Source organism: Zingiber officinale, chromosome 4B (assembly GCF_018446385.1).
Source record: "Zingiber officinale cultivar Zhangliang chromosome 4B, Zo_v1.1, whole genome shotgun sequence".
Taxonomy (NCBI): Eukaryota; Viridiplantae; Streptophyta; class Magnoliopsida; order Zingiberales; family Zingiberaceae; genus Zingiber; species Zingiber officinale.
In genome coordinates, this window is record NC_055993.1 from 101,575,692 (window position 1) to 101,603,379 (window position 27,688).

General features: G+C 38.4%; 3 protein-coding genes and 1 pseudogene across 4 annotated transcripts; 3 read left to right on the forward strand and 1 right to left on the reverse strand.

The window, feature by feature from the left end:
* Positions 1 to 621: 621 nt before the first annotated feature.
* LOC121975769 (probable bifunctional riboflavin biosynthesis protein RIBA 1, chloroplastic) lies at positions 622 to 10,065 on the forward strand. Of its 2 annotated transcripts, XM_042527609.1 has the most exons (8): positions 622 to 779; positions 4,274 to 4,342; positions 4,690 to 5,080; positions 5,168 to 5,389; positions 7,316 to 7,641; positions 8,686 to 8,815; positions 8,922 to 9,218; positions 9,593 to 10,065. In XM_042527609.1, the coding sequence occupies exons 2-8, from the start codon at positions 4,293 to 4,295 to the stop codon at positions 9,845 to 9,847; spliced, it is 1,671 nt and encodes a 556-aa protein (XP_042383543.1). In that variant the 5' UTR covers positions 622 to 779; positions 4,274 to 4,292; the 3' UTR covers positions 9,848 to 10,065. The 2 variants fall into 2 exon arrangements, with proteins under 2 accessions (XP_042383543.1, XP_042383544.1); XM_042527610.1 differs by lacking the exons at positions 622 to 779; positions 4,274 to 4,342 and having other exon boundaries at positions 4,941 to 5,075.
* LOC121975772 lies at positions 1,679 to 4,267 on the forward strand (annotated as a pseudogene).
* Positions 10,066 to 10,863: 798 nt separating the features above from the next.
* On the reverse strand, positions 10,864 to 13,854 carry LOC121975771 (bet1-like protein At4g14600). Its single transcript, XM_042527612.1, has 4 exons — positions 13,728 to 13,854; positions 13,472 to 13,595; positions 12,269 to 12,325; positions 10,864 to 11,210 (listed from the first exon to the last, which is right to left on the reverse strand). The coding sequence occupies exons 1-4, from the start codon at positions 13,769 to 13,771 to the stop codon at positions 11,049 to 11,051; spliced, it is 387 nt and encodes a 128-aa protein (XP_042383546.1). The 5' UTR covers positions 13,772 to 13,854; the 3' UTR covers positions 10,864 to 11,048.
* A 1,367-nt stretch (positions 13,855 to 15,221) lies between these two features.
* On the forward strand, positions 15,222 to 16,655 carry LOC121975770 (mitochondrial uncoupling protein 5-like). The gene has a single exon (XM_042527611.1). It carries the CDS (start codon positions 15,421 to 15,423, stop codon positions 16,399 to 16,401), a length of 981 nt encoding a protein of 326 aa, XP_042383545.1. The 5' UTR covers positions 15,222 to 15,420; the 3' UTR covers positions 16,402 to 16,655.
* Positions 16,656 to 27,688: the final 11,033 nt, after the last annotated feature.

A 27,688-nucleotide genomic window follows, 5' to 3' on the forward strand; every position in this document is an offset into this window, starting at 1 on the left:
TTTGGGTAAAAATTAAAATGGTGGTTTTTTTCTAAATCATAAATGACTTTCATTTTGATTTTAAATGATAAACTTTGATCTATCTTCATTTAATTTTGATTCATTAATTTAGAATTCAGAGTTACTATTTTTCTATTGTTTATGCTAGTGCATATATGAATTTTATGAGGATATTTTTTCTAGGAACAAGTAAGATTTTGAATTTATATATAAATTAGGTTGGGTTAAGGTTAAGCTTTCAATGATTTTATGGGATTTATTTATTTTTATTTTTCTTTTAGAAATCTGATTTAGGTTAGGGTTATTTTGATCATTTATATTTTTTTCCTTTTTACTTCATGTCAAAGGGAGTTGACTGTAATTTTTTAAATAGAGGAGCAAAATACAACTTGCTATAAAATTCGGGGGCTTAAAGTTATTAACCCTAATTTAAACCGCCCTTCTCATTTTCCCCCAATACTTTATAATATTTCTCTGAATAATTTAGATAACAATTTTAGTTTATTTTAATGATTTTAAAGCTTTTTTTTTTTAACGATTTAAATTGACCAGGCGAGCTTGGCTGGACACGGTTTGAGCTTCCTCGAGCTCCTCCGATCTCTCCATATCTATCCATCGCACTCCCTTCGTTCCTTATCCGTTCCTCCCTTGTATATAATGCTCCCTTGCACACCGAACGCACTCTCTTCCTCTCCCTCTCACGGGGAGTTTGCTATTGCCGATCTACCGCCCGGACGCTGCCTCGCCGCCGGTGCTCGCCGATCGAGTCTCTGAAGAAGGTACTCTTTTTGTTGCTTTGTTGGGGACGATTGCATCATTTTAACTTTAGGGATTTCGTTTTTGAGTAGATGCAGTCATGCAAATTTGCTGGATTTTGTTTGAAGCTATGAAGTATGAACCCCATTTGTCAAAACAGGATTTTTTTATTTAGGAAGTGCGGGAGATTCTTGGATTGCGGATCGTTGAGGAGGGAGAAAATTGTGGAAAGATTTGGTTTTTTACTTGGTAGTCGTAGCTGTCCTAGCCAATCTTATTTTTCTTGTGGACCGTGGTAGTAAAGGTCTAAGAAAATGGAGTCTTTTGTGAACAAGTAGGATACTTGTTTCCGATGCTAAATTTGCCTCTTCTTATGAGCTCAATAAGCCGATTCCTTCCAGAAAGTCTTTCTATTTGACTTGGGCATTAGATTAAGAAAAATTAGGGAGTCAACATTTTACCTTGAACAAGGCAGGTCAAACGATGCTCTAAATGTGCTTGGTGATATTAAAAGTAATAGCCAATCTCCATCTCCTGTCACTTATTCAACCATCTTACTATCATACAAGAAGATGGATGACTTGTTTGGCACAGTTTCTTGCTTTGTCCAGTTGAGAGACAAGTATCAGAGAGGTGAAATTGGTAAGACCAACAGTGACGATTGGAAGAATGAGTTTGTTAAACTTGGAAAGTTCACAATCAGTATATGTTATCTCATGATGTGGCAATAGCTAGTAAATGCAGAAAACCAGCTCCTAATATTTTTAAAAAAGTGAAACCGCCACATCAATGGCCCCCCTAGAGCCGGTCTCACGGATATGGAGGGAGGTAAATGCAGGTATACAGCTGAAAGCACATGGCCGGGACGTTAACCTCAGGTAATGGATGAGGCACTATTAAAACCTAACTGAGTAGATTATAATGCCTTTTATGGGTGTCCACACGAGATAGCCATTATCCTGTGGCCATGGAGTTCTATAGAAGAACAAAGGATATGCACAATGACATAAGTTCATCTGTATGCAATCATGTGAAATGGGTAACAGCCAAGGCTAAAAAGCAGTGGACAACTCTTGGGATCTTGGAGGACTTGCTGGAGATTGGACCTGGCCCAAATAATCTATCATATGAACTGATCCTATCGCATTTCAACTTTCTGCTAACTGCTGCGAGGAAAAAAGGGATGTGGAAATCGGCTATTAGGATCATCGACAAGATGCAAGAGAAAGGCTTAAGACCAGGAAACAGAGAATGGAGAGCTGTCCTTTTAGCTTGCTCTAAAGCATCAGAAACATCGGTTGCTGTACAGATATTCACTAGGATGGTGGAGCAGGGGGAGAAACCAACCATAGTATCTTATGGAGATCTGCTGAGTGCACTGGAAAAGGTAAGCTTTATGATGAAGCACTCCGCATGTGGGAGCATATGGGTAAAGTGGGTGTCAAACCAAACCTATATGCATGTACAATATTGACATCAGTTTATACTGAGAAAGGTTATCCGGAGATGGTTGAATCTGTCATTAGTGAAATGAGATCAGTAGGTATTAATTCAAACGTGGTCACTTCTAATGCAATAATTTCTGTGTGTGTGAAGAATGGTATGCAAAATGCTACTTTGGAGTGGTTTTACCACATGAAAAATTGCAAGCCCAAACCAAATGAAACAACTTATGAAGTACTGGTGGAAGCCTTGGCAAGAGTTGGCAAACCAAGATTAGCAAATGAGATGTACTCAAGGGCTTGTGATGAGGGACTTCATCTTTCTTCAAAAGCCTATGATACTCTCTCACAATCCTTACGTTCATGTTGAACAACTGTGAATCTGAATGCTTTGGGCCACATGCTCAGGCTAATAAGAGGAAAAGGCATACCTAGTCGATGGAATTTGTTCATGATCTTGTAGATCTCCCTAGGAGAGAAGACCATTTGATGAGAAAGAAATATACAAATTAAAATTATGATCTAATTAAATAGAGATGATACCGTGGATGAGTTCATGCAATTGATTTCACACTTGATATCCATTTCTTTTTTGTAACATTGACAACCTTTTGCCCTGTTATGTTATAGTATATCAATAAATGCTAGCGCACACAGTTCATTGTAACATTGACAACCTTTTTCACACACACACATATTACAAAAGTGGAAAACATTAGGCAAAAGATTATTAAATTAAAAGAGATCGATGAAAAGAGTACCTCCAACTAAATTCCTAAAATTGAAATTATGGAAGCATCCCTGAAGTTTCCAAATGAAAGGAGTACCTCCTTTAAAGATTTGATCAAAAAGTCGCAATGAAGCAACATCCCGGCAGTAAAACAACAACCGCAATGTCTCTGAGAGAGGGAGGGAGAGGAATAGGGATAGCAGGCGCATCTTCACGATGAACAAGGAACAAAGAGAAGAAGGATGATGGTTCTAGCGAGTAACAATTGGTTATGTGTGTCTGTGGTCCTTTCATACGTGCTACAATATGTTGATCACTTTATATTCTTGATGTGTCTAGGTGAGTTGGGGTCTAATAATGCAATGACTTTGTGACAACTGTTCTATGGAAACCATTAGAGTATCTTATTAGAGGTGTACCACAAGCTTTTCGGAAAAACAGGTCAATGCTTTTTATTGAACCTATTTAAATTATTTTTTGGGTTGATTTGTTACCTTTTGAGTATTGAAATAACACATTCATCATTGTAAAATATGACACCACTGTATATATCATTCAAATCTAAAAGGTAAATGTTAATTTAGTTAAACTTAGTTTGTTATTATTTGTTTAAACTTTAAAGTATATTCAAATTTAATATTTATTTGATTGCATTGTTCTCTTATTCTTCTTCATTTTATATATGATTTTATTTTAATTATTTTTTCTGAGAAAAAATATATGTTAAATCTAAAATATATAAATGTTCGACCTCCTAAACACACGACTTTTACATCTCTTTGGCCTCTACCACACCATTGATCTCCTCAGCACCAAAGAGATGCTAGAGTTACTTGCTTAGGAGGTCAAGCATTTATACATTTTGAAACTAATATTTATAAACTTTTTTAGAAAAATAATTAAAATGTAATAAAAAAAGAACAAGAGAACAATGTAATTAAATAATAAATCTAAAATATTTTTAAGGTATATTTTTAACTAAATAATATCAAATTAAATTCAATTAAATTAATAATATTTACTTTTTAAATTTTGAATGAAATATATGTAGTGTTAGATTTTATAATGACAAACACCTACTTAAAGATAACAAGTCAACCAAAAAATAAATTTCGAATATATTTAATAAAAATATTGACTTGTTTTGCCAAAATTTATGTGGTACATCTTCTTCAACTACTTTGGTGGTATCACGAAAATAGTTGCTAAGAAGTTGTAGAGGAGGTAGCCTTATTGTTGGAAACTTCAGGGATGCTTGCATAATATCAATTTCAGGGATTTGTTTTCAGTAGATGCAATTTGATAGGTTTTGATTGAAGATATGAATTCAAGTTTGTTAAACCAGGACTAGGTGGCAATTGCGGATGACTTCTCTTGCTTTTTCTTCATCGCCCGTTGGACTTCGTTTCACTCGGTAAGATCTGAAAAGTTGAACTTCCATGTTAAATTTATAGTTCTATCTTTTCATAGAAAGGGTTAGCTTGTGTATGACATGGAGTAGGAGAAGAAAATACTTTTTCAAAAGGTGCAATTTTTAACCAAGCACTGATGCCCTTTTCATAAGCTTGTTGTCGATATATTTAGCACTTCATGCATGTCTGCTTCACTTTGGTTTTTGATTTAAAATAATTAGGTTGTAGTCTGATGGTATGGGAAAATTCTTAAAGCATAGCTTAATCTATCGATTGAATCTCATTAATGTAAAATGATAGTTCTTTCTTGGTGGATCCTTACCTGTTGTCTTATCATGGCTGTTAACAGGGTGCATTATGGTACAAGAGCATTGAGTTCTTTCAAAAAGATTGTAGGGTTGAGTTGTGATAAAGTTTCAGTAAATTTGATTCCCAATGTGACATCAAATGGTTACAAGAGAACAATATGCTTTGCTTTAAAAGGAAATGGTGCATTTGTGACAATACCAAACTCTAGTGAGGGCGATGTAGAATCAGCAGATAGTGCTGTTAGTGAACAAGATAATGCACATAACAGTTATATTCTTCAAGCTGATGCAACATCCATCCAAACAGTTGTAGCTGATATTTCTCCAGTTCCGAATGACTTTCCTATCTACAATGGAGAACTTGATTTGGATTGTCCTACAAAAGGATTCTCCTCTATTCCAGAGGCAATTGAAGACATTCGTCAAGGCAAGGTTTGCTTTGCTTTTCTAAATGCTTTCTTATGACTCATTCATCTCCATAGACCTTTTTCATCATCATTATATGTTGTTTCCTTGCAGTTTGTGATTGTTGTTGATGATGAAGATAGAGAAAATGAGGGAGATCTCATTATGGCAGCATCTTTGGTGACGCCAGAGGCCATGGCTTTTATTGTGAAACATGGGACTGGAATTGTCTGTGCGAGTATGAAAGCTGAAGATCTTGAAAGGTTAGAGCTTCCTCTCATGGTATCAAACAAAGAAAATGAGGAGAAACTATGCACAGCTTTCACCGTCTCAGTGGTATGTTACTTTTATTTGTTTTACTAGTTAATAATGTTTCTTAGTCATGAGGGGAAGATTAGACTCCTTAATTCTCAGAGACCCCAAGTAGCGCTCTCTACCTTTATATATTGTTGATGAATAGGAAATATTACAAATAACCCCTTAACCCTTGCATTTTTTAATTCCAAAATTTGGATATTCTATAGGGACCTATTTGTTACAAATATATTCAACTAATATGCCCACAAAATGATGTTCATGGAGACAGAATGTATCCAACTTGAGATGTTCGTGGAATGAGAGAGAGAGAGCAGGGTTGATCCAAATTAAGGTTTGCAAAATGACATAGGTGAAAAGAGGACTGCCTCGACTTGAGATATTGACACGGTGATATACATGGAGAGAAGAGAGATTCAACTTTAGATCTATGGAATGACGCATGTGGAGAGAACATGGTATGGTGGTTTGAGATTCACAAAATGATGCACATGGAGAGAAAAGGATTTACCTGACTTGGAATCTATAGAATGACACACGTGTAGATAAAAGGGCATGCTGACTTGAAATCCATGGAATGACTCACATGGATAGATAAGGGCACACCGAATGTGGCTGAAATTATCTATTAGCTCCAAAAGAATGAATGAATTAACTACATTGAACTTAAACAAAGCCTAACTAGATTGGGCCTAAACAAGTCCCAACTAGATTGGACCTACAATAACCTGTTAGCCAAACAGAATACTGACTCAAACCTTGAAAAAAACAAGGTTAGATCATGTTCCAATGACAAAGCAGACTTAGGAGGCGACAGTGGATCTGGATGGCATTGGCAAATTTAGTTGTAACAAATGACAGGAGGTGAAGGCAAAAACGAACTTAGTGCTATTGCAGTGAACTCAATATAGGGAAGCTAGGTTGCCCAAAGCTGATTAAAGGTAAAGAAAGACACCTAACTTTGCAGCTAGAAGGAGTGACGCCAACACCAACATTGAGAGGAGCAACTGATGCAATGTTGGAAGGAGTGATGTCATGGGATGTACTAGCAAGATTGGATGCAAGATGTAAGGAGAGACATGGGTGGCAGTGCTGCTCAAGATGCAATGCCTCCACAAGCCGCTAGAGCGATGAAGAAGGGGAAGATGCAAGCACGGCAGGAGGAGCAACAGTGGAGCAGATTCCCAACTCATGTGGGATAACAGAAGGAGATAGCGGTCATTGGGAAGAAGCTCACTTGGAGTTTGCCCAGTGCTTGTCATAGACAGTTGTTATACGAGGAAAAAGGAAGCGACTCTAACATCATATTAAAGGGAAAACTATATTTCCATAGGGACTGTAGGTAGGCCTCTCTACCTTTATATATTATTGATGAATAAAAAATATTACAAATAATCCCTAAACTCTTATTTATATCTAACTCCCCAACACTTAGAAAAATGAAAGCAAGAAGAGGCATGTCTTGGGTGCATATGGTTTGGGAAAGCTTGCTATAGAGACACCAGCTTTACATATTAATTAATACCTCTTTGGAACCATAGGTGTCGGACTGCTTGTTGACTGCCTATTCACTTATATCAGTTTAAGGAATTAGTTATCTTTTTGTTTGATGACATGAGTTATATATGGTGACTACTTAAGTTGGCAAAGTTTTTCCTTTTTTCCTACTACTTTTGAGTGGGAAAAGGGGAGGCGGTCTACCCCAATACTACTAAATTAAACTGTATTTTAGTTGGCAACTTGTGTTACTCATACTATTTGCAAGTAATTGCTTATCCTATCTGCATGAACTGTAATGCTTCATAGAAAAATATGTGATATAAACATATGGATTGTGGTACAATTTTCTTCATTCTTAAATGCCTGCATTCAGCTACTTTTTCTTTCTTACATTGGCTGACCATTGATTTCTAAAATTATGGGATCATTCCACGGTTCTATTTTCAGGATGCTAAAGATGGTACAAGTACCGGTGTCTCTGCTACAGACAGAGCTAGGACAGTTACGATGCTTGCTTCACCTGATTCAAAATCTAAAGATTTCAACCGTCCAGGTCATATTTTCCCATTGAGATACAGGGAAGGTGGTGTTTTGAAAAGAGCTGGACATACCGAAGCATCACTTGATCTGGCTGTATTAGCTGGGTTACCTCCGGTTGGAGTTCTTTGTGAGATTGTTGATGAAAGTGATGGTTCCATGGCTCGGTTACCTAAACTACGTGAGTTTGCCAAGGAGGAGAACTTGAAGATAATTTCAATTGCAGATTTGATCAGGTGCATTATCAAATTCTCTCGTTGTGTCAACAGGCTAATTGTTTTTAGCTTTAACACAAACAATGATGATACTGTTTTTTGTGTGGTTCATTGGTAGTTTTAATTTGATGATAGGAACCATGCTCCCACATTATGGATGGACATTGCTTGCAGAGTATGAGTGTAAGAAAATTTTGCAGCATGATAATTATTCTGCACCTAATAGCATCACTGACAAAAATACACAACACAAGATGAAAGGGAGCTAATTAATAAAAGGTGACAACATCCAAAGCTCTCAACTTACGAAAAATTTATGAACTTATAATTGAAATACTAGATTACCTTAGAAAATTCCTCTACTGACTTAACCAAAGAGGATCCTCTTAATGTTTGTCTTTAAATGACTTCACCTTAGAAAATTGATGATCCCTCACTTGAACCCTAAAGAGCTCTCCTTCTATCCTCTACTTGAATTTTCACTTAAACTCACCACATTAATTTAGATAGAGTTTACATCCTCTTGACTATGATCTACTTGGACGATTGCCAAACCATCTTAAGGACTTAAAAGTACCAACCCAATTGAAATAACAAAACGATAAGATACTATTGAAAAATGATAAAATTGGTGATAATTATTTTAGTAATACATTTACAGGTAGGTGGCCCTTTACAGTAACTTCTGAGATTAAAGTTTATTGATTTGACCTTTTCCATCAACCAATAAGAACTTCCTACTTTTGCTTCTTGTCTTTAGTTTGAAGCACCATGTACTTTTCTGATCTTTTTCTTGATTAAGATAACACGATGAATGAATGTAAATACTAGGTGAGCAACTAATTACACTTTTCCCTACATAGAACTTCTGTTCTATTTTCTCATCTCTTGTAATGTCCTTCCCACATTTTAGCCTTGTAGTTTAGCTCAGTGTTTTTGTTTCTTCAACACAATGACTTCTCATGTTGGATTCTTTTAGTTGCCTCAGGATTATTCAGTCTTGTTTTCTTATTCTGGTCAGTTTTTGTGATAAATTTTTGTTCTGACCATGTGAGATTATGACAGATATAGGAGGAAAAGGGATAGGTTAGTTGAATGTGCTTCTATTGCACGCCTACCGTTGAAATGGGGTTCTGTTCAGGCCTATTGTTATCGATCACTTCTTGATGGAATGGAACATATTGCTATGGTTAAAGTAAGCAGCCTTCAATACAATTTTACGTGCATTTTTTTGTACCCTTTTGCTTGCTTTGCTTTGCCACATTTATTCTATTGTCATTTATAGATCTAATATCATTCAGGGAGATATTGGAGATGGCCACGATATCCTTGTAAGGGTGCATTCTGAGTGCCTCACTGGTGACATATTTGGATCTGCTAGGTGCGACTGTGGCAATCAGCTCACACTAGCTATGGAAATGATCGAAAAAGCTGGAAGGGGTGTGCTAGTTTACCTTCGTGGACATGAAGGCAGGGGTATCGGCCTTGGTCACAAACTTCGTGCTTACAATTTACAAGATGATGGGCGGGACACTGTGGAAGCTAATGAGGAGCTAGGATTACCCGTAGATTCACGGGAATACGGCATTGGAGCGCAGGTAAAAATACCATTAACCAAACTTATGGTATGGACTGTAGGAATCAAGTAGTTTGTCCACTTAATCAGTGAACATTTTAGAGTCGCATCCCATCATGGTAAATTAGCATATTTTTGAGTGTGATTATTTCTTAATGAATAGTGGCAAAATTTCTGGGTTGTCTCCCTTTCTGAAAATAGGTATCTTTCTCTTGCAACTACAGTCTTCTCTCGCATGCGAGTATGTTCAACACCTTATCTATTACTTTTTCACTTCTCTTTTACATGATAAACTTCTAGTATCACTAAAAAAGATCATTTTGACTGTTTGAGTATATATATATTTAGAGAAGCTAGCATACTTCATTGATAAACTAACTCATTTATGTTGCCCAGATTCTACAAGACCTCGGCGTTCGGACCATGAAACTGATGACGAACAACCCTTCCAAGTATCATGGACTCAAGGGCTACGGATTGAGCATTGCCGGCAAAGTTCCCCTGCTAACTCCAATCACCAACGAAAATAGAAGGTATATGGAAACAAAAAAGGAAAAAATGGGGCATATATATGGATCTGATTTCAATGGTCATCTTTCTAGTTTCATCGGAAGTGATGCAACTAATGAACAGCAGCAGGCTTCCTCCTAATGTTGCAAGTAGAAGTTGATTAAGCTTTAGTTGTTTACCACCTTGTTTTTTATGGTCAAGTTTTTTTTTTTTTTAATTTGATGGAGCTCCACTGAGTTAATGACTATCTAAGCTGTTGTGCCAAATAAAAATAAAAATAAAAACAAAAACAAAGTTGGCTCTTATGTAATAAAAATGGTAGCTTTATTTTGCCATATAATTGTATTTTATTGCTTTCCTTTCTTGGTAACTGTATATATGCATATATTGGATTTTTTTTTTGCCACTGCAAAAAGGACTCATTTATTTCATATATATATATATATATATATAAAAGTTTAATATTTAATGCGGTATAAAATATTGGTCAGTAAAAAATTCTTTTTTTTTATTTGCTAATCTAGATATACGAGCTTTAAGTCCAAGTAATATAGAGGTGGGAGGCTTGATTCCACCAACTATTAGATAAATCCGCAAAGTGTAAGTGGATCTTGATATGACACTTAAGCGTCACCAGTAGTTCGAATTCTGAGGGCATTCAAAAATGTTGGAAAATGCTCAACATGAGATTCAAACTCTTGCTATATGAAAATTATCCTTGTTATTTACTCTGGGAAAAAAAAATCTTGGTCGATAGAAAGTGCTTATTTTAGGGTTTAATTTTCTCAAATGAGTCATTGGCATCACCCCTTTGGTCCTGTATGGTGTCTCTTTTAGGTAACCTTCCAACCTCTGCTCTCCTTTGACAACTTAGTCAGTCCCCCCTACTACATGAAATCCCTTTGGTAGTTCTTGATCCTCTTCAAGGCGAAGCTCAATCCGATAGGCCTTCCTTGACGAAAAGCCACTAGAGTAGCTAGCAACTTTCATTTGTATGGTTTCTAATTTGGTCACCGAAAGATATATCAGTTGCATCTCCCTGTTTGATAATCTATTGATCGCCAATCACAAAAGGAGAGCTTTCTTTACTTTGGTTTTCCATCATTCCATGAGCTCAAGCTTCTGGCAGAAAGTCTCCAAGAACAGGGAAAAGAAGAAACAGAAAATATTACAATAGCAAATTACATTGGCAAAGATCCTCACAATGGGAAGTCATATACATTGCAGCAAGATATACTGGGTTAGCTGCTTCAATCATTTGAATAAAATGATCAAGCATCTATAACAGGCAAGTTGAGAATCAGAAGATTGTCTGGTCGCACCCTCTTGCATGGTAATGCCTTCACCTTCGGGAGATCTTCGACCAAAAATAGACGATGAAGAAACAGAAAAGTGCAAACAGAATCACATGGAATACATGATTTGAACCCTTTTGGATGACGCTCTTATTCAACCTTCTCATGTTATTCTTCACCCCAGCCTGGGCAGCGGTTAAGGTCATTTGCTGTTTAACATCCACAGATTCATGAGAAGCATTCAAATTTAATAAGTCTACAAGTAAAGAAGCAAAATACATAAATATGCATAAATATTTGTTATGTTAGCCTAATTATAAAAAGAACACGCGAGACTCAAATTGCACATCCACCAACGTTCCTGCAGAATTGATGCTTTTTTAGAACAAAAGTCTTTGCATGAGAAATCAGTATAATGGCTGACTTAGCAAACCACAAGTCAATCATGCAACCAAAAAATGGGAGTGTTATACTCACTTAAACCTCTTTTCATCTGTTGCTAAATCAACATAAATTCTTGAAGATATTTGTTTTGTTTTTGCTTTTCTTTTTTCCTTCCGAAAGTATGCTAAAGGATGCCGTGGCTAACATCCTGATGTTTTTAGAAGTGGCGGTGTCCCTAAACTTTTGGCCAATGTCTTGATGGTATTTTCCGACAATGAGACTCCCAATTTTGTTTGTGGGACTTGATAAAAACAAGATCTAGTTTTCTCCCTCTGTTTTACTCTTGTATTGAGGTATTTTGATGACTAGATGGCCTATATAGGGCACATCCATTTGTCTTTTTCAATAAAATTTTCCAACTGGAGGCATCGGAGTTTCTCTATTTATGTAGGATCCACCTTTGATACTTTGTAAATCAAGTAGGATCCTTCCCATTTACTTGAATTCACCCCTACTCATCTTTAGTGATTCTGGGGAATTCAAGTACACATGCTTAAGTGGTCAGATGAGGCTTCTAGTGAGGTTCAAACCTAGAGAAGCCTTGTTTTCGAAGTCATCTTTCCAACAAGAATTAAGATGCTCTAGAGGGGCCTTGCCTGGTTTCCAACACCTAGGTGTTTACCCCAGAGCTTTCCGCAAACAGTCATCTGACTTCTTAAAGTTTCTGAAACGACAAAAAACAGGATGAATGTAATGGAACTACAGTCGTGAAGACAGTTTTTGAGCAACACTACATGGTAATGACAGGTCAAGTTTCTACATTAACTTGGCAAATGTTTGAAGCATGTAAGAGTGTAAACTTAGAAATGACAATGGAAATTACCAATTGAGTTATGAAGTCATTTTGAAACTTTGCTTCTGACTGTATTTCTTGAGCTACCTGTAACATGAATTGCAAGGGGAACAATTAGTGGCATTAAAAAAAATACAATAAGTAGTACAAGAAATTAAGTAAAAAGATAACAAGGTTTCTTAATGATTATGATCATCTTTAAGTATCGCCATTTTCAGATTGTATGTATTGTTTAAGAGAGGAGACCAAAGCTCTCATCATGTCATTAAATGTTGGTGTGCATTAAGGAGAAGAACAACCCTTATCTTGCTTATGAGAGTAGACAACCATTCCCTTATTCATGTTCAAGTATGTAACGACCAAGCATGACTCATTAATCTTACCACTTATTAGCAGTTCTACAAAGCCTAATGAATTGAAAGACAATTGCACCTGTTTATCCAAAAATTTTGTATAGAAACCAATAGCATGTACAACCTCATAAATAAGTAGTTTCCAAGGCTAGGTTGTTAATTTCTAGTGACGTAGCCATACATATAGAAACTAATTCATGGGCAGGATAAAATTCATGTAACCAATTGACAAGGAATTGAGAGCAGCTATTTTCTGTGGTTCTCCTTAGAATTTATACATTGCCAGCACTTTCATGATTTAGCCAACATGATGAAGCATAATGCTTCCGTATTGCCAAAAAAATAAGGAATTGCACAATTCAATGTGAACAAGGAACTACTATACTAGCTTAACCATTCACCATTTTCTCAAAAGGATTTATTCAATTTCTTAGTTAATGAGCAATCTACTTTGCTAAATCATTACTGCCTTTTTTTTATCTGTCTGTTCAGTAGAGTATGACTACCAAGAAAAACACTCTTTTTTAATACAAAATCATTCGTGTCCTCTTTGAATGAAGATGGTCCATAAAGCTTGTACCTTCACAAAGTTATACCAACAATTGAAAGGAAGAGTGCACAAGGGCATGATAATGACACTACCACAGTCGTTTTGATTCTCTTAAAAATAAAACTTGAATTTCACAAGAAGATCGATTTAGTTCGCTTTTATTCTCCTAAACCCTAAATAAAATGGCGTATCAGACTTTAATTCACACAAAACCCTCATCCTTTTCTCCCTGATGCTTCTTGATTCAAGTTCCAACAATTGAACCCCTATCGTAACAATAGACAAGAATGAAATGAAATAAAGAGGAAAAAAGAGAGGAGGAAAACGCACCCCTTTCAACTGCCGGACCTTCCCGTAAAGCCCACTGATCTCCTCATCCAAATCCCCATGCATCGGGTCGATCCGCAATTGAATCTCGTCTGACGAAGCAGCTGGACGAGCGAAGAGCCCTTCCCTGAGATCCCAACACACACAAAAACCGGATTTTTTTTCATAAAAGAACAAGAAAAAAACTAGAACGAAACAAAATTCTCGAAGGGAAAAAAACAAAGGAATCGATGTAGGAATGAAGGAGGTCATCGAGTACCTCGATCGCAGAGGACCTGAAGCGCCGTAGAGGGGATGCGCCATGGCGGCGTGGCGACGGAGAATTCCCTCGACGATATCGATATCGCACCGAGTTTACAATTTAACAGTTTGATTTAAAATGGGTTAATAACTTTAAGCCCCCCTGAGTTTTATAGAGCGTTACATTTTGCCTCCCTCTATTTAAAAAACTACACTCAACCCCCCTTTGATATGAAGTAACAAAATAAAAAAAAAAGTAAATGACTAAAATAACCCTAATCTAAATCATATTTCGAAGAAGAAAATGAAAATAAAATAAAAAAAATCCCATAAGACCATTGAAAGCTTAACCTTAACCAAATTTGATTTATATATAGGTCCAAAATTTCATTTGTTCTTAGAAAAAATATCCTCACAAAATTCATACATGCACCAGTATAAATTTACCTCCTCCGTGTTGGCCCTGGGACGGGTTGGCAGTGACGCTAGGGGTGAGCGTATTCGCCTTTTTTTATGCCACAATACATGCACCAGTATAAACAACAGAAAAACAACAACTCTGAAAGTGATAATCAATAAAAAAACTCATTTTACCAAATAAAAAAGAGCTAAAATTCTAAATTAATGAATCAAAATTAAATGAAGATGGAACAAAATTTATCATTAAAAAATTAAAATGAAGACCCTTTGACGATTTAGAAAAAAAATCACTCTTTTAATTTTTGTCCAAAGATAAATTTTAATTTCAAAGCAGCTAAAAATACTTTTCGTTTCAAAAGGGTGTTGTTTTGAAATGAAAATTTACTTTTGGGCAAAAATTAAAAGGATGATTTTTTTTCTAAATCATAAATGGTCTTCATTTTTTATTTTTAATAATAAATTTTGTTCTATTTTTATTTAATTTTGATTCATTTATTTAGAATTCAGAGTTACTATTTTTCTATTATTTATGCTAGTACATATATGAATTTTATGAGGATATTTTTCTAGGAATAAATGAGATTTTGAACTTATATATAAATCTAGTTAAGGTTAAGCTTTCAACTGTTTTATAAGATTTTTTATTTTTATTTTTATTTTTATTTTCTTCTTAGAAATCTGATTTAGATTAGGGTTATTTTAGTCATTTATTTATTTTTTTGTTTTTTTACTTCATATCAAAGAGGGGTTGAGTGTAGTTTTTTAAATAGAGGGGGGCAAAATGTAACTCGCTATAAAACTCAGGGGGGCTTAAAATTATTAACCCATAAATAAATATATAAATCAAATTTTTAGGGAAAAACGGCAGCCACGTGCGCTGCGGTGGCTCCGAACCAATCGGCTCCTCTTACTATTTTTTTCTAGCAAACCCACGGACGGCCAGGATCCTCCCATGGCCGGCGGCGCAGATCGACGACGCGTGTCGCGAATCTTCGCGGAACCCATTGCTGCGTCGGGACCGTCCGATCATAGATCAAGGGCTCGTGGCTGCCTTCCGCCGCAAAGATTCCAAACCCTAATGAATCTGCGCGAGAAGAACAGGCTGAGCAGGTGGCGACGGAGGAAGGAATCCGGAATCCGTTCCTTCTTCCTCCTCCCTCCCTCTCTATAAATGGCTTAAGCCGCCGCCCTCCACAACTGTACTCCCATCTCCTCGTCTCTAGCGATTTGAGCTCCAGTTGGTTGTAGACATTGTTGTAGGCCTAAAGCTGCGATCTTGGGGGGGGTGAGAGATGGGTTTCAAAGGCTTTGTGGAAGGTGGCGTCGCTTCCGTTGTTGCAGGGTGCTCCACCCACCCGCTTGACCTTATCAAGGTCCGGATGCAGCTCCAAGGGGAGTACGTTAGCCCGGCGGTCTCGGCCTTCCGCCCCGTCGTCGGTCTCCATGGCACCGCTGGGGTCGCCAGTCTCCCTCACCACCACCCGGCCCTGCTCAAGCCACTGCGGCGTCCCGGGCCGATCGCGGTGGGCGTGCAGATCCTCCGCACTGAGGGCGCTGCCGCGCTCTTCTCCGGCGTTTCAGCGACCGTCCTCCGGCAGACGCTGTATTCTACCGTGCGGATGGGGCTCTACGACATGCTGAAGGGGAAGTGGAGTCGGTCTGGTAACGACAGCCCTGGGTCGCTCCCGCTCCATCGCAAGGTCGCGGCAGGCCTCTTCGCTGGCGGGATTGGTGCCGTGGTGGGCAACCCCGCCGACGTGGCCATGGTCCGGATGCAGGCCGATGGGCGCCTCCCTCCCTCCGAGCGCCGCAACTACAAGAGCGTCCTGGACGCCATTGGGCGGATGGCGAGGCAGGAGGGCGTGGCGAGCCTCTGGCGCGGGTCGTCTCTGACGGTGAACCGCGCGATGATCGTGACGGCGTCGCAGCTGGCCACGTACGACCAGGCCAAGGAGGCCATCCTGCGGCGCCGCGGCGTGGGGGCGGACGGGCTCGGGACGCACGTGGCCGCGAGCTTCGCGGCGGGGCTGGTGGCGGCCGCGGCGTCCAACCCGGTGGACGTGGTCAAGACGCGGGTGATGAACATGAAGGTGCAGAAGGGTGCGGCGGCGCCGTACTCCGGAGCGATGGACTGCGCCCTGAAGACAGTGAAGGCGGAAGGGCCCATGGCCCTGTACAAGGGCTTCGTCCCCACCGTGTCTCGCCAGGGTCCCTTCACCGTCGTCCTCTTCGTCACGCTCGAGCAGGTGCGCAAGCTCCTCAGGGAATTCTGAAGCCAAAACGGCGACTGAGCCGATGGCAGAGATTTACTGATTGCCGATGATGACGAACAAGAATGATCTACAATTTTGTATACATTTATTGTAAGACAAACACAATTTTCTTTTTCCTTTTTTTATATCTTTGTTTCTATCAGTTTATTGTTCTTGAATATGATCTAGTGCGACCCCGTGGGTCATCCAAGTTGGTATGTGGTGGATATTGTCACAATTGAATATGATCTAGTGCGACCCCGTGGGTCATCCAAGTTGGTATGTGAGGGGTGTTGTCACAATTGAATATGATCTAGTGCGACCCCGTGGGTCATCCAAGTTGATATGTGGTGGGTGTTGTCACAATTGAATATGATCTAGTGAGTTTACGCTTGAGTTTGGCTTTTCATTTTACAAAATCTTAATGTTGGTGGTAAAACTAAATCAAGCTAACGACAACAAGCATCAAATTAAACAAAGGCTTGTTGGTGCAATATCCTCTGGGTCAGGTTGACCAGGTTGACTGTGTTTGAGTTGACTCAAACTCGAGTTTTGATGTTTGACAATACATGGAGACTGACAATACGTGGAGATTGCAGGTGTAATTTTTCTCTAGTTCAGGTTTGACCAGATTGGTGTGAAGAAGAGTTAAGTAGGTCAAGATTGATCAGGTTGACTGCGCTTGAGTTGGCTCAAGCTCGAATGCTTGACTAGGAAGTCCTGGTGAATGAAGCCAGACAGTTGGAAAATCCTGGTGAGTGAAGCCAGGTGAAAGACCTAGTGAGTGAAGCTAGGCAGAAGGGAAATCTTTGTGAGTGAAGCCAGGTGAAAGACCTAGTGAGTGAAGCTAGGTAGAAGGGAAATCCTGGTGAGTGAAGTCAGGTGAAAGACCTAGTGAGTGAAGTTAGGCAGAAGGTAAATCCTCATGAGTGAAGCTAGGTGAAAGACCTAGTAAGTGAAGCTAAGCAGAAGTTAAGGCCTGGTGAGTGAAGCCAGGAATGAGAAAATCCAAGTGGGTCAAAGGAATTGACTGGACACTTGGTGAGGAAGTCCTAGCAGATTGAGGGTGACCGTATGCTAGGCATGATGTTCCAACAGGTCATGGTTGACCGGATGTTGATTTTAGGGACTTTGAACTTGATTTGGCAAGTCACAAATGGGTCAAATCGATCAACTGATCGATTGACTCATGTCCAATCGATCGGTTGATCGATTGGATGAGGTGCTGCGACAAAAGGACCTCCCAATCGATCGGTGAATCGATTGGGAAAGTGTCGCTGTCGCACAGAAGTCCTCCTAATCGATCAGTCGATCGATTGGGAGCCTCCAATCGATCGAGTGATCGATTGGGAGGCTGGAAAATCGCGGGACAACTTTGAATCGATTGGACAATCGATTCAGGCGATTTCCAGAGAGCACAGAGGCGATCTGAATCGATAAATCGATCGATTCAAAGCCTCCCCAATTGATTAAGAGTCATTCAATCGATTGGGATCCGACCGTTGCGCAGGTTATAGCTGTCGGCGAGCGATTTTCTGCGCACTTCTTCGATTTTCTTCTCCACACGACTTCAGCGAGCTCTACAGCGATTTCTCCACTCTCACAGCCAGATCTTGAAGGCTCTTGGGGACAAGTGTAGGTACACTTCCAAAGTTCAAGAGGCAACAACAAGCAACAAGTAAGCAAGAAGAAGGAGTTCTTATTTGCATCTTTTGTATTTTCTTCTTGCATGAGTTGTATTTGTTGTGTGGGTTTGTACAAGGCTTCTCCGCCTTCGGTAGTTACTGTAAAGGAGTGTTTTTATTAGTGGAGAAGTGCGTCGTGTGTGGATCCTTGGATTAGTCACCTCATCTTGAGGTGGATACCAAGTAAATCTATGTTGTTAGCATTGGAGCTTGCTTTGAGAGTATTCTGCTACACATCATCATTGATGAAGTAAGCAACGAGCGCATGACGAACTATTCACCCTCCCCTAGCTACAAATCGACCCTAACAAGTGGTATCAGAGCGGGGTCGCTCTTCACCGGAATCATCGCTGGAAGGGGCAACAAGGCTAGAGGGTAAAGAAGTTGAAGCAAATTTCATCAAGCCAAAGATTTTATCAAGAGCTCTACTTCAAATGAAATTCGGAGATGGATTCGGATTCGACACAAGGGTGCCTCCACCATTCACTTCAACAAGCTTCGATCTTTGGAATCAAGGATCGAAAATTTCTTGATGGTGGAAATAGAGTAATGGTTTGCTCTAATGGAAGACTTTGAAGTTCTAACAAATTCTAAGGGTAAAACTCTCAAGAGGAGCAAGTGAAGCCAAGAGCAAATTCAAATGAGCGAGGCAAATGACAAAGTGACCAAGCTATTGGCCAATTTATTGCCAAACAATATTTTGGCTCAAGTTGGAGAATTCAAGGATGCCAAGGAGCTTTGGAGCAAATTGGCAAAGATTCATGAAGTCCCCTCCACTGTACCAAATCAAGAAGAATCCAAAGAGGGCGACTCATTGAATCAAGGCCAAGAGGAAGAGGACTTCGAAGTTGAGAGATGCTCAACTTTTGAAGAAGAGGTCCAAGAAGATTCATCTTCAACGGAATGCAATGAAAAGGGAAAAGAAGGAGCATACTGTTAGAGTGTATACTAAAAGCCTAGCTTTGGTATAAACATTTATCTAGAAATAAGAATCACATTGGTCAAATGTTTACATTTATGATAAATGAAGTTGTTCAATTAATTTATATTGTAGATAACATGGTATGTGGTGTCACACACAGAGGATCATGTTATCAGTACCTTATAAATTATAAACAGTAGCTCACGACCATAATGGAAAGGAACAAACCATTGGAAGGTCGTAGTGTAATTAGGTATTAGTTTATCTTAACTATATAATTACACTAGTACACTTAGAGTGTATTGAGTAGGACCATTAGAGGTCGTTTCTTTTATACTGACTTTATAAAGAAACAAAGACCTCAGTTATTATGAAAGTGTGTGCTCTTAATCCTAATATAATAACAAGCACATATATTTGATATTTATTTCTTTAATTTATCAATGGGTGAGATTTAGTTCGATGAATCAATAAGCCCGATAAGTTGGGAAATGATATCACTTATAGTGTGTTGTTGATTATAGAAGGAACCGTGTCCTAGTGATCTAGGTTGAGAATGTCCCCAAGAGGAGCTCATAAGGATTGTCATGTTAAACCCTGCAGGTGGACTTAGTCCGACATGACGATGAAGTTGAGTGGTACTACTCTTTGAGCTAGATATTAATTAAGTGAGTTGTCAGTAACTTACTTAATTAGTGGACATTTGTTATCTTAAACACAGGGAGACTAACACACTCATAATAAGAAGGAGCCCAAAATGTAATTTGGGATTGGTGCGGTAGTTCAATACTAGTTCTTTAGTGGAATGAATTATTATTGATGAAATTAAGTTGTGTGTTCGGGGTGAACACGGGATGCTTAATTTCATCGGGAGACCAAAACCAATTCCTCTTCTCGGTCTCTATCGTAGCCTCTAGTATATAGAGATTTATACCCACCGCATACCCACCTTCTTACCCATCCAATGGGGCCGGCCAAGCTAGCTTGGAACCCAAGCTAGGGCCGGCCAAGACCAAGTGGATGAGTCATGTAGGTGGCCGGCCACTAGAATATTAAAAATGATTTTTATTAAAATTATTTCTTATGTGGATATCATGATTTTAAAAGAGAGTTTAAAAAATTAGAAATTTCCTTTTATAACTTTCTACAAAAGATTAAGAGAAGAGATTAATCTCTTTCCTTATTTGTAGTTTAAAAGGATGGTTTTAATTTTTGGTAAAAACTTTCCTTATTTGTAAATCATCTACATGTTTAAAAGAGAGTTTAAAATTTGAAATCTTTCCTTATTTGTTAATTAAAGGAGGATTTTAAATTTTAAGAAAACTTTCAATTTTAATCATGTTCATGATTTAAAAGAGAGTTTAAAATTAAATATTCTCTTTTATAAGTTTCTACAAAAGATTAAGAAAAGATTTGATATCTTTCCTTATTTGTAGATTAAAAGAGATTTTAATTTTTTAGAGATAACTTTCTTTTTATCCACATGTTTAAAAGAAACATTTTAATTTATAAAATTTCCTTTTTATTAACCACCATGAAGAGAAAAATTATTTGAGAATTTTTTATTAATTTCCGGAAGCAAATTAGGAAGTTTTAATTCTTGTGTGAATTAAAATTTCCTTGATTAAAGGGATTAAGGTGGCCGGCCATTAACATGATGAAAAGAAAATTATTTTTAATTAAATAAATTTTCCTTTTCAATGGCAAAAGAATTAAGGAAGTTTTTATTAAATTTTCCTTATTTGCCAAGACCAAGGATTATAAAAGAGGGGGTAGAGGAGGCTTCATGATGTATGTCTCTATTATTTCTCTCCCTCTCTTCTTCTTTGGGTATGGCCGGACCTTTTCTTTTCTCTCCTCTCCTTTGTGTGGCCGAAACTCTCTCATGGTGGATATAACTTTGGTGGCCGGATCTAAGAAGGAGAAGAAGGAGAGAAAAGAAACCTCTTTTCTAGCATCCCTTGGAGCATGGTGGTGGTGGCCGAACCTCTTCATCCTAGAAGAAGTTTTGATGGCCGAAACTTACAAGGAAGAAGAAGGTGCTTGGTGGTTCTCATCTCGTAAGATCGTTGCCCACACAACGTCCGAGGTTAGAAGAGGAATACGGTAGAAGATCAAGAGGTTTTTCTAAAAGGTATAACTAGTATTTTTCTTTCCGCATCATACTAGTTATTTTTGGAAATAATACTAAATACAAGAGGCATACGATTCTAGTATTTCGAATTTGTTTTCGATATAGTGTTCTTTTGTTTTTCTTTTCCTTGTGATTTGATTGTTCTTTTCGGTTAACCTAAAGTTATTTTAGGAAATTAAATATTAGCTTTCCATAAAAGGTTTTGTCTAGTCGGTGGTGGTTGCTCCCATATCCAAGAAGGTCATGTGCCTCGCCACGTCAGTACTGGGAACCAATTATGGAAATTAATATTTAATGGAATTAATAACTTAAGGTGATTTGGGTCGAACGTGTTAAGTTCCGCAGGAGATCCAAGTCTAAACCTAAAAGAACAAATAGATTAAGTTTTGGATCAAATGTGTTAAGTTCCGCAGGCGATCCAAAATTTAATTTAAAAGAACACATGGTAGCTAGGAAAAGGTTCAGACCTTTGTACAAAATTTTTGTACAGTGGAACCTCTAGGTTTTCCGAGTAGCAACCAACACATACTCTTTGTTCCATGTATAAGATGAAGATGAAGAAGTCTCCACCTTTAGGATTGAGGGGGAGAGACATTCGTTGACACCGGACTAAGAAGAAGGAGAAGCTTCTACTTCCGTGTCAAGCGAAGAAGAAGAAGAAAGTGTCATCCCTACATATGAAGGTATAACTAGTTCAATTAAAAATAAAAATTATATTATATGTTTTGAGTGTAGGGAACATGAGCACTACAAAAGCAAGTGTCCCAAATTGGCTAAGAAGAAGGGCCAACCAACACAAAGGGGCAAGGAGAAGCCCAAGGAGATCACCCTCATGATAAAGAAGAGCAAGAAGCACATTGTATGCTTCTCGTGTCATCAAAAAGAACATTATCGGAGTCAATGTCCTAAGGGGAGGAAAGCAGTCAAAATCAAGGGTGGAAGCACAAGTCAAGGGGGAGCTTCCAAGGTAAAACTCAATGTATCATTTATTGAGGCTATCTCTTTAAATCATAGTAAAAAGCATGCTAGTTCAAATTTATATCACTTTAATGCTATTTACCATAAAAATGGAAAGTATGATAGCATTAAGGAAAAACATGTAGCTTTCTGTGCCAAGACTATCACACCTAGGGTTAGAAAGGTAGATAGAAATTTGGGCAATAACTTTAAGGATTTTAGTTATAGGCCTAAAAATAAAAATGCTCATAAGAATCAAGAAAAATCAAAATCTATAGATTTATGGAAAGAAAATCAAGTCTTGAGGTCAAAACTTGATAAATTAGAGAAGTCCCTAAAAAGGATGGAAAATATCCTTAAGGGGCAAAATGAGCACAACCTAGGGCTAGGAACACAAAAGTCATCCAATGGTCATAGGGGTTTGGGATACAAACCTAAAACCAAGAAGGATGTGTTTTCTTACCATAGGGTTCCATATAGCTATGGAACCAACTCTAGGTCTAGGGGTCAAGTCAAGGATACAAGCGAAGTTATCCCTAGGAGTATCTTTGCAACAACGAATGTGACTAAGACTTCTAAGAAAGTCACCAAGAATGTCACAAGGGAAGCTATCCCTAGAGTTGACCTAGAGGAAGTGATTAAGGCTTCTAAGGAGCCTAAAAAGGTCATTAGGAAGGTATCTAGGGAAGTTATCCCTAGTGAGTACCTAGAGCATCCAAAGAGCACCAATAGGTTTTTGGTTCTTAGGAGTATTTTCTCTACCCCCTAGATGAGTTAGAGAGTGTCAACTCAAATTGGAAGGGTAGTCAACCCAACCTTGATGAAGTTGACACTCGTAGAGCATTTTCAAGGTTATTGTTAACCTTTGAAAATGAAATGGATTATTTGTTTACTCTTTGGAAGAGTAAAATGTGTCAAAATTTGAGGAATTGAACTTAATTTAAATTGGCACATTTGAGAAAAGGATAAGAAATGTCAAGTTGGAGTTTTGGTATTTTCTTAGGAAGTTAAGGGCAAGTTAGGCCTTAATTTAAAATGATTACTCTTTGAAAAAGTAAAGTGTGCCAAACCTTGAGGAATTATGCTTAATTTAAATTGACACAAATTAAGAAAAACAAAAGAAATGTCAAAATTAGATTTTGGCATTTTCTAAAGAAAACATAGGCAATCTAGGACTACCTTTAGGTTTAGCTAAGGATTTAAGGACACTTAGATAATCTAGGTATATTTTAATTTTATGCTAATTGTCATGATTTGTTTGACCATCATATGCTATGACATCACATTTTTGTATTCATGCTTATTATGAAAAATAAATAAAATGTCATGTCATTCATACATCATGTAGTTACAACGAATTTTCTTTTGAAAATTATTTATTTTGATGTATGTCATAACACATCATGCATTATTTTTAATTCCTTACAATTAAGGATAATGACATTTACTACCAAATAATATCCTAGGTGGATGTTCATAATCTCAAAATGCCTAGGTAGATATGCATGATCCCTAGTTTAGGGCAAAACCAAACTTTACATCTCACAAAGACCTATAAGGTGATTTGTATGTGTTTTAGTGCACATTAGATACAAGTGAGATGTTAGGATGATGAACAAAACTCAAGATATTGATTTAGTGCATTCTTTTGAGTTTTAGGTTCATCAAAACATATAACTATGTGTCTTCCGATCATTGGGAAAGCTAATGTACAAGTCATGTGCATTGAGCCCAAAGAACATGGTTGGATATTATTTTTGAAAATGATTTTAAATATATTTTGGAAAACCTTGATGAAGACTATCTCTTGACAGTAATCATCATTGAAAAATTAAACATAAACTAGAAGAAAACATTGACGTCTTTACAAGTTGTCAAGTTCTTTGAAAATAGGAAGTATTTTCATAGAAAATTATTTTTCCATGATAGTATATACCCTAAATAATGTCTACAACAACTTCAATGATTTTTAGAATTTGGTAGAATTTTTGGGGAGTTTCTGAAATTCACTGAAATAAAATTTCAAAAATATCAGACCTTCAATCGATCGGGCGATCGATTAAGAGGCATGATGTCGTGAGCAGAAGCTCACTGGATCGATCCTTCGATCGATCCACACTTATTGAACCAATCTATGGATCGATTGGATCAGGTTCAATCGATTCAGACCCTAACTTCAATCGATTAAAGCGTTATTTTTTGCTGGGAAAGCCTGCTTTCAGCTATTTAAACCATTTTCCGTCCATGTAACCATTCCTAACCCCTCAACACACATTTGTATACATTTAGGGGGAGTTTTCATGATGAAAACATGGATGGATTGGTTAAGGGAGATTAAGTAGAGGTTTAAGTTAAGGTTTGGTTTCAATATAAAATTTTTGAACCTCAAAACTTCTAAATTTGGGTTTCCTAAAGGTTTAGGGATTCCAAGTCATTGTTGGTGTAATAACAGAAGTTACGAGCATGTCTTTAGGGGGGAGTTACTCTTTAAAGACATGAAAATTTATTTTTTTCATACACCTTGGAAGGTGGTCAACCTTCCTTAGCGTAAATGCTCAAGGTTGAGCATTTTGAATATAACGGCGAGTGGATATCTTTATTGTTTAGTTGTTCATACTCAAGGGTGAGCATTGAAAGAAAATGAAGGGTATGTGACCTTCATTGTTGAATTGGTTAAAGCTCAAGAGTGAGCATTAAAGGTAAATGAAGGGTATGAGACCTTCATTATTGTATTGTACACAATATGTGAAGTTGTGAACAATGTTTGGTAACTCTTCGGGGGGGAGAGTTTTTGATGTGTGCCAATAGGGGAAGAATGTGTGGTTTAAGTTAGGCCTTCATTACCTAAAGAGGGAGTTTACCCTCTAGGAAAGGGGGAGAATGAAGGGAATCCTCATTCATACATTGACATGAAGAAAGTTGAGGCTATGGGATTATCCTAACTTAAAGGTATTGTCAAACATCAAAAAGAGGGAGATTGTTGGTGCAATATCCCCTGGGTCAGGTTGACCAGGTTGACTGTGTTGGTACGGTTAGCACTAACGGTCTAACTCAAGTTTTGATGAATGACAACATAAATTAAGTTAGTTTCATTGTTATCTAACACTCTGACCGTGTGTGCAGGAGAAGCCCAGACAGGTCGACGGGTTGACCTGATGTCTAGCACGAAGGCCAGCTAGGTCGACAGATCGACCGGATAGCTGGAACGAAGTTCAAACGAGTCGATGGGCTGACCGGACGTTTGGCACGAAGTCTAGCTAGGTCGACGGGCTGACTGGATAGCTGGCACGAAACCCAGACGGGTCGAAGGGCTGACCGGATGTCTGGCAGGTAACTAAAGGTAAGTCACTGGAGGGGAGTGACTGTGAGGACGCGTTCCCGGGAAGGGAACATTAGGCGTCGATCCGACTTAGATCCATTTCGGATACCTAAGTTGAGATCGTGACTAGATTCCGATCTCGAGGAGACGGAATCTAATTACTATTCATTTTTTATCATAAACTGTGCTAACACTCTGTTTTGTAGGATATTTTGCATTTATGCTTTGGGCTAACATTTTCTTGCAGGGAAATGAAGTTGTTGGAAAATGGAGTCCGGGCGCTCGGAAGGGATCCGGGCGCCTGGAAGGGATCCGGGCGCCCGAAATGTAAGTTTTATCCACAATGTCACTTCGCCACATGGAGCGCCCTGGTTGGCTCGGCTACGTCATAGTCAGGGCGCTCGAAGGATCCAGGCGCCTCGAACCTCCTATATAAGGAGGGTAAATGCTGGAGTCAAAAATAACAACTCACGATCTGCTCTCCTGTGCTCTTGTGACACTGCGAAGGCTCTCCGACAAAGTGCTAATTTGTTTGTTTTTTTTCTTATTGTTGGTTGTTTTTTTAGTAATTCCTGTACTTCTTTTGTAATCAATATTTTGAATTATTAGTGATTGCCCAACGAAAGCACTCAACGAGTGTGGGCCTTGGAGTAGGAGTCGACATAGGCTCCGAACCAAGTAAAAACTACTTGTGTCATTTTTTCTGTTTTCAATTTTTTCGCTGCGTACTTTCGTTAAAATTTTTAATCGATATTCACCCCCCTCTCTATCGAATTCATGATCCAACAAGTGGTATCAGAGCCGGTACCACTCTGATTTGGTGCAACCACTAATCAGACAAGGGGGTGAAACCTTTTTCATTATATCCAAACTGGCATTGTTACCTTTTTGGAAGTATTTTTCGTTGCAAGTTATCTGAATTGGTGCAACACCAATTCAGCTTTTATATTATTTTTATTTCTTCCCGCACTACTAATCCAAGACCAAGTCTTGGGATTTTCCTTGTCTATTTCTTTACTTGTGTGCAGGTTAAAAAATGTCTCAAATTGAAGGTTTCAGCACAGTACGCCCTCCCCTATTCAATGGGGATGATTTTCCGTACTGAAAGAAGCGGATGGAAGTCTACTTGAAGCCAGACTTCGACCAATGGTTCAGTGTCACCAGAGGCTACAAGGTGCCGATCGACAACTCAGGAATTCCACTGGACCCGGAACAGTGGACTTCGAATATGAAGAAAAAGTCGTCAACGGACTTCAAAGCCCTCAACACCCTACAATGCGGACTGACAAAGGAAGAGTTGAACTGGGTAGGACCACATTAAAATACGAAAGAGCTATGGGACAAATTGATCGAGCTACACGAAGGAACTAGCGACGCTAAGGTAACAAAACACGACCTCCTCTTAAATAAGTTATTTAATATTAAAATACAGGAAGGAGAAACGACGAGTCAGCTTCACGTGAGGATTAAGGACATCCTCAACGGACTCCACGCGATAGGTCATCAAATGGAGAACCACGATCTAATAAGGTATGCGTTAAATGTCTTTCCACATAACACCTTGTGGGCATCCATCGTGGATGCCTCCAAGATTTCAAAAAATTTATCTAAATTAAAATTATACGAACTGTTTTGCAAATTAGAATTGCACAAGCAACCTAACGCCGGGACCGAGAAAGGTGTAGCCTTGTTTGCAGGTTCATCCAAGAAAAGAACAAAGACCAAGCCTACGGTTGAAGATGAGTCTGATAAGGATTCTGAAGATGAAGAGTACCCGGTGAACCTGGTAAGGAAGATGTTCACCAGGAGAAAGAAAAGCTTCAGCAAGAAGGACCTGCAAAAGATCAACTCCCCAAACGAACCTAGAAACATGACCTGCTTCGGATGCAACAAGAAGGGATACTACAAGAACGAATGCCCGAGGTTGAAGAGCGATAAGACGAAGACAATAAAAAAGAAGACTCTCAAAGCAACATGGGACGACTCGTCCTCAGAAGAATTGGAGGCCGAACATCAGAAACACCAGAGCCACCTCGCATTGATGGCCCTCGAAGCAGAGTCGGAGGACGAATCGGAAGACGGGTCTGAACCCGAATCAAGCCACGAGTCTGTACTCGTTTCCGAAGGTCCCGAAGAGGTACACTTTAATTTGAATAAAAAATTCTTTAAAATTATTGCATGTGTAAATAGGAAATTAATTACAATAGAAAATGAAAACAAATTGCTCCTTGAGAAAGATCAAAATCTCAAGAAACAAATCATAAATTCAAATCCAACTCAAGACCTAACTC